The 7,069-nt window shown below is 52.7% G+C and overlaps 1 protein-coding gene across 3 annotated transcripts in view; it reads left to right on the forward strand.

Moving 5' to 3' along the window:
- SPATC1L (spermatogenesis and centriole associated 1 like) overlaps nucleotides 1–6,242 on the forward strand; it is a gene marked incomplete at its 5' end in the record, with an annotated part of 45,918 nt that extends 39,676 nt beyond the window's left edge. For 2 of the 3 annotated variants that reach the window (XM_082393645.1, XM_082393644.1), the window contains 2 exons: nucleotides 5,092–5,243; nucleotides 5,755–6,241. In XM_082393645.1, coding sequence (XP_082249771.1) covers nucleotides 5,092–5,243; nucleotides 5,755–6,081 — 479 coding nt within the window. In that variant the 3' untranslated portion in view covers nucleotides 6,082–6,241. Of the gene's footprint in view, nucleotides 1–5,091; nucleotides 5,244–5,754 lie in introns of all 3 variants that reach the window. The other variant, XM_082393646.1, reaches the window with a different exon arrangement.
- Nucleotides 6,243–7,069: the final 827 nt, after the last annotated feature.

Here is a 7,069-nt window from a genome sequence, read left to right on the forward strand (position 1 = left end):
TAAATCAGATTGACTTCCTTAATGTGGGTGGGCCTCATCCAATCAGTTGAAGGCCTGAATAGAAATGGTGACAGTGGGCATTCTTGTCTTTTTTGGATTTAGGGGGAAAGCATTCAGTCTGTCACCATTAAGTATGATGTTAGCTGAGTTTTGTAGATGCCCTCCATCAGGTTGAGGAAGTTCCCTTTAATTCCTTGTTTGCTGAGAGTTATCCTGGATGGATTTTGGAATTTGTTGAATGCTTTTTCTGCACCTATTGAGATGAGCATTTGGTTTTCATTTGTAGTTTGTTAATATGGTAAATAACATTGATTGATTTTTGAATTATAAACCAACCTTGCATTACTGAGATAAACCTCACTTGGTCATGATGTATTTATACTTTTTTGTATTGTTTGATTCAATTTACTAAATTTTTGTTAAGAATTTTTGCAGTCTGTGAGGGATATTGGTCTATAGTTTTCTTATAATGTCATTTTTTGACTTTGATATTGGGTTAATGTCAGCCTCAGTGACTGAGGAAGAAAGTGTTCCATTCTCTTTAATTATCTAGATGAGTTTGTGTAGAATTGGCATTATGTATTCCTTAGGTGTCTGGTAAAATTCACCACTGAAACCATCTGAGCGTTGAATTTTCTTTGTAGGAACATTCTCTCCCCACCCCAACAAATTCAATTTCCTTAGTTGATATAAGGCTGTTCAAATTTTTTTAAATTTCTTCTTGAGTGAGCTTTGGTAGTTCACTCACAAAAAAAGATACAAAAGTGAGCTTTTGTATCTTTTAAGGAATTGGTTCATTTCATCCAAGTTGTTAAATTTATTGGCATAAAGGTGTTGTTAATATTACATTATTATCCTTTTAATGTATGTAAAATCTGTGGTGATGCCATCTCTCATTTCTGATAGTGGTAATTTTTGTCTTCTTTCTCTTTTTCTGTAATAAGTCTGGGTAGAGGTTTATCAATCTTACTGACTTTTTTTCTTTGAGGAATAGGTTTTTGGCTGGATCTTGGAAGACCCAAGTTGGCTAGACATGATTTCTAGATCCTCTCAGGTGTAGCTCGTTTCTTCTGCCTAATTTATACTTTAGGGAGAGAGGGAAGCAGGGAGAAGGACTGATTCCTGATGAGATAAATGTATTAATACAGAAGGGGGAGTTTGCACCCTGCTCCTCCATGGGCCCCATTTTCCCTAACATGTTTCTGTGCAGTGTATCTGGTTCTCAGCTTTAATTCCTGGGTACCTTCTGCAGCACTGCTAAGTGATTAAGGAAGGAGAACACTGAAAACTACAAAACATGGTTGAAAGAAATTAAAGAAGACCTAAATAAATGGAAGAAATCTTGCGGTCATGGCTTAAAAGACTTAATGTTATCAAGATGGCAAAACCTCCCAAATTGATCTACAAATCTCAATGCAATCCTTATCAAAATCCCACCTGGCTCCTTTGCAGAAATTGACATGCTGATCCTAAACTTTGTATGGAAATGCATGGGACTCAGAATAGGCAAAGCAATCTTGAAAAAGGAGAATTAAATCGGAGGACTCACATTTCCCAATTTCAAAATTTACTATAAAGTTAGTTACAGTAATCAACAGCGTGGTACTTGTATAAGAACAGGCATACAAGTCAATGAAATAGAATAAGTCCAGAGATAAACCCATGCATTTACAGGTTTGATCTTTGACAAGGGTTCCAAGACAATTCAGTGGGGAGAGAAGAGTCTTTTCAACAAATGGTGCTGGGAAAGTGGATATCCACGTGCAAAATAATGAAGATGGACTTCACACCACGTATGAAAATTAACTCAAAATAAATCAAAGACTTAAAAGACCTAAAACCATAAAACTCTTAGAAGAAAACATAGACATAACTCTTATGACCTTGGATTTGGCAATAGAGTCATAGCTGTGACACCAAAGGCATGAGCAACGAAAGAAAAAACAGATATATCAGACTTTATCAAAGGTAAACACTTTGGTGTTTCAAAGGAACATTTCAAGAAAGCGAAATGTCAACTCATGGAATGGGAGAAAATATGTGTAAATCATGTATCCGATGAGGAAGGGAACAGTATCCAGAATACATAAGAACACTTATAACTCATCAGGAAAAGACAAACAATCCAATTAGAAATGGGCGAAGAATTTAAATAGACATTTCCCCAAAGAAGGCAAACAAATGGCCAATAAGCACCTGAAAATATGTTCAATATCCTCAGCCATCAGCGAAATGCAAATGAAAACCGCAGTGAGACACCACTTCACATCCACTAGGATGGTTATAATAAAAGAGACAGACAATGACCAGTGTTGGAGAGGGTGTGGAGGAACCGGAACCTACACACATCGCCACTGTGGAAAACAGTTGGGCAGTCCCTCAAAAAGTTAGATGTAGAGTCACCTCGTGTCCCAGCAATTCATTCCTAGGTATATCGCCGAAAGAACTGAAAACATTTGTCCACACAAAAACGTTTATATGAGCGTTCATAGCAGCATTATTCATATTAGCCAACGAGTGGAAACAGCCCAGATGCCTGTGCGTGGGGGAGTGGACACACAGCATGTGCTGTATCCGTGCGATGGAATGTTGTTCACCATAAATAGGACTGAAGTTCTGACACACGTTACAACACGGACGTGCCATGAAAACATGCTGGCTGAATGAAGCCAGTCCCGAAAGACCACATATTGTGTGATTCCACTGATATGAAATGTCCAGAGTAGATGAATCCATAGGGACAGAAGTAGATGTGTGGTTGCCCGGTGAACTGTGAGTGACTGCTAATTGGGTACAGGGTTTTGTAGACTGTGGTGATGGTTATATGACTTGGTGAATGTACTAAAAGCCACTGGATTGCATATTTGAAAAGAGTGAATTTTATCATGTGAATTACGTCTCAATAAAAAGAGTTAAAAGTCATTGGGAAGCAGCGAGCCCCTCAACCTCAGTTCCTTTGTGTGTGAGTGGAGTCTGAGGCCCCTCGAAGTCTCATCGTGAGGATGAGCAAACCGCGGAAGGACCAGAGCTGCTCCTGGAGGAGGGAACGGACGCAGCCCGGCCTCAGCTGGGTTGGTTGCTGGCGGCCTCGAGGGCCCCTCTGAGGCGGTCCGAGCCCCTGTCACCAGGAAGCTCCCCGTCACCACCGGTTTAACCCTGAGTCCAGAGCCTGTCCTGCCACTCCGGCCGCAGCCGCCAGATTACTTTCTCGACACCCTCTGTGGCTCCCTGTCTCCACAGGGTCAGCCCAGCATTTCTCCTGGGCCCTCGGACACCTGGCTCTCTGCCGCCCCCAACCCTGTGACCTTGTGACCCCAGGGCCCTCACAGGGCTCTGGGTCTTGTGGCTCAGGGGAGGCCCTCTGCCCTGGGCATCCACACCCCCTCGGCCCACCCATGTGCCCGGCCCACATCCCCTGAGACCCGGACTGTTCTGAGTTCAGCCTCGTCCTCCCCGCTCAGCACGTGCACAGGCCCGGCCGAGGGAGCGGAAGGACGGATGTCCTCCCAGCCTCTCCTGGTGTCCGCAGAGGAGGAGGCTGCCAGTACCTGGCCTCGATAAGCCCGTGCTGACTGGCGATCACGTTGCTGTGGAGAGTGACCGGGCGGGGTTCTGGGATGGGGGGCTGTGTGGACAGTCACAGGATGGGGCCGAGGGAAGCAGAACAGCTTCCTGCGGTCACAGGCAGGGTTGGTCCTGGAGCCCAGCACTCATGCCCACACAGACAGCCCGCAGGAGCAGTTCAGCAACTCCCCGGGCCACTGAGCCCTGCCAGCATGGGTGGGGAGTCAGGCCAACCTCTCTGCGTGCTGGGGGTCCTGAGCCTTTGGTGGGCACAGGTGTCTGTGGGTAACAGGACCGGGGGGCCGGCTCTCCACGCGGAGCACCCAGCCCGTTTGTGCACTGCCCGCCCGGTGGACAGACCTGGCAGGGCTGCACCATCCAACACCCTTGGAAGGGGTTTGGATCACGGGCGGGTTTGAAGGTTGCAGGGCTTTAGGAAAAGCTTTAGAAACGGGCACGTTATTAAATGTCTCCCGTGGAGAAGAAAGGGCAGAGCGTGGAAGGCACAGGATCCTGGGCCGAGAGCCCGCACCCCCCCAGCTGGGCATGTCCTGGTCAGTGAGGGCGCCCCGGGCATTGTGAGGCAGGCCCTTTCTCACTTGGCCGTCTCTCAAGGTCAGGTGCACCTGGTGATAACAGTGGGCAGTGTGATCTTCAAAGATCACAGTGGTTTTGAAGGGTATTGATCGTATCACGGTTGTCAGGTGGAAGACTTGCTGACATCGGAGACTGCTGTGGGGAGGGGAGATTTGGAAGCAGGTTTTGGAGGGGAGGGTGGTTGATGTGCCGGGGCGATGGTGGGAAATAATTAAAATTAGAATCTCCTGCCAACGCAGCAATCCTGTTCACAACGAAGGAAAGTCTTATTACTGAATAAGCACTAGACCAGCATGCGATGTACACAGGCTGCCAAGACAGAGCCTCACCGTTTCACGTAGCTACGCAGACTGGACCCACACGTGTTACTTACGTGTTCTTCAGTTAACCAGACCCCACGCTTAGGTGGGGGACACGCCTAGCCCATCCCGAGTTCACCTGGTCATAGGGCTGGGGCCTCTGAGGGGTCAACCTTGACTGGGTGCTGAGCAGACTCGGGGACAAGAAAATAATCCTGGGCTGTGAAACAGGCTTTTAAAGTGTTTACGTCCATCTGTGTTGGGGAGCAGGGGAGGGATGGAGAAAGGACCTGGGATCAGGGTGCTCACAGAACATGCCAAGAACAGGGAGGAGAGGAAAGCTCTTTCCCCTTTGGCAACAGAAAATTCAAAGTTTCCTTTTAAATTTGTGTTTGCCTCACAGTGGAGGGCAGGTGTCAGTGGGGAGGAGGGTGCCCCCTCAGGTCACGACCAGGGTCCTGCGGGAAGGCTCTGCCGGGCTCCCGAGGCTTCACCCCAAACCCACAGTGTCTGCGTTTGGGTCGGTTCTCTCCCTGAAATGGACCCTGGAGCACAGGCAGGAGGAAGGTTGGTGGCCCCTGACCCTCCGAGTCCTGGCCGGCCTGTCTCACTGGCCGCCCCCCCCCAACAGAGATCCAGAGCTTTGCCGGCACCGAGAAGGACGGGCGCATCGTTGGGGAGATCGCCTTCCAGCTGGACCGGCGCATCCTGGCCTACGTCTTCCCAGGGGTGACCCGGCTCTATGGCTTCACTGTGTCCAACATCCCTGAGAAGATCAAGCAGGTGCGCCTCCCTGCCTGGGGGCCCTCCCTGCCCTGGGGTCCCCTTCCTGCCCTAGGACTCCCCCTTGCCCCAGGGTCCCCTTGCTGCCCCGTCACATGTGGTGCCCACACAGCTGCAGCCCTGGGCGAGCCTGAGTGGTGTCTGAGGCACATGTGCCAGGGGACACGATGAGCTGGTCCCATGAGTCCCTGTGCTTCCTGGCTTGGGACAGTCTCAGGAGTGGCTCCAGGCCGGGGAGTACTTTCACGCTCAGCCCCGGCTGGCAAGACACCTTCTGCGCGCCTGCGGTGCAGCTCCCTGCTCTCCCTGACACTGTGTGCTGGAGGGAAACTGGGAGACGGCTCCCCTGGCGGGGGCCTGGCTGTGGGCCTCAGTGTCACCACCTACACAGCCGCGCTCGGGGAATCTAGCCCCTGCCCCGCCCCGGCCCTGGGCCTCGCCTCCCGCCCCCCTCCACGCCCCCGTCCGCGGGTTCCGGGCTGTGCCCGCCCACCCGCGCCTGTGCCCACAGACGTCCATCAAGCCCCTGGACGGCTCCGTGGATGAGAAGAGGCGGCGGGAGCTGACGCACCGCTTCCTGACGCTGACGGCGCGCCTGGAGAGGCTGGGCTACAGCCGCCACGTGCACCCCGCGTTCAGCGAGTTCCTCATCAACACCTACGGCGTCCTGAAGCGGCGGCCCGACCTGCGCGCCAACCCGCGGCACAGCAGCCCGGCCGCCCTGCGCAAGCTGGTCATCGACGTCGTGCCCCCCAAGGTCCTGGGCGACTCGCTGCTGCTGCTCAACTGCCTGTGCGAGCTCTCCAAGGAGGACAGCCGCCCGCTCTTCGCCTGGTGAACCCGCCGACCCGCGCCTCCCTGCAATAAACGCGTGCTGCAACCCGGGCGCCGCGCTCCTCGTCCGCTCCCCGGAGGGCGCGCTGAGGGCGCCGGGGCCCGGTGCGCCGCCGGCCGGCGCCCGGCCGCCCGCCCCACCGCCCCGCCGCCCCGCCGCCCCGCCGCCCACACCTGCGCGGCGAGTCGCACTCTATTAAAAGTCGTCTGTTTGCTGTTCCTCCTTTACCGCTGCTCTTTAAGGGCGGAGGCCCCGCTGTGTTTGGAACGGGGCCACCAACCCCGAGGACCCGCCCGCACACACGGCGCCTGGCCCCCTCCCCTGGGGTCGCAGTGCTCCTCTCGGAAGGGCAGCGGTCCGTCCCCCTAGGGGTTTACCCGAAGGCGGAGCCCGGGGCAAGGATTCGGCAGCAGGCAGGGAAGCCGCAGAATCTGCAGGGCGGAGTGAAAACACAGGCCCCTTTTTCAAAAGTCAGGAATTGCAAGACAGCGACTGCAGCGCTTTAAACCACGTGCCCGCGTGCAGCTGTGTGGGTGTGCCCTGCCAGTGAGGCTGGCGCAGGACAGGCAGTTTACTTGGGAGATGATTGGAGGAAGCAGGAGCCCCCAGGGGAGGGGAGCCAGTGTGCAAAGGGCGTCGATTTTCTGCCTGGTTCTGGGATGGAGAGCCCTGGTCCCTTTGGTTGGAAGGTGGTAGTAGAAACTAGCAATCGGGTGCTGGTGAGATGGCTTTTTCCTGTAAATGGTGGAGCTTTCCAGGGTCCGCTATTCAGGAGCTATTTTTAGCACCTGCCAAAAATTTTAATGTCTCAAAACTGCCCCCAAGAACTGGTCCCACTCCCCTGAGATAGAAAAATAATAGAAAAAAAAAAAAAAACTGGTCACAGCATCACACTGGGTCCTGTCCCTGCATCTTGCGTTCCCAGCCGTGGCCAAGCCCTGGCCCAGAACCGTCTCCGTAGGACACACAGCCCCACTCCTGCCAGAGCCCT

Source organism: Balaenoptera borealis (genome assembly GCF_965194805.1).
Source record: "Balaenoptera borealis genome assembly, chromosome: 5".
Classification (NCBI taxonomy): domain Eukaryota; kingdom Metazoa; phylum Chordata; class Mammalia; order Artiodactyla; family Balaenopteridae; genus Balaenoptera; species Balaenoptera borealis.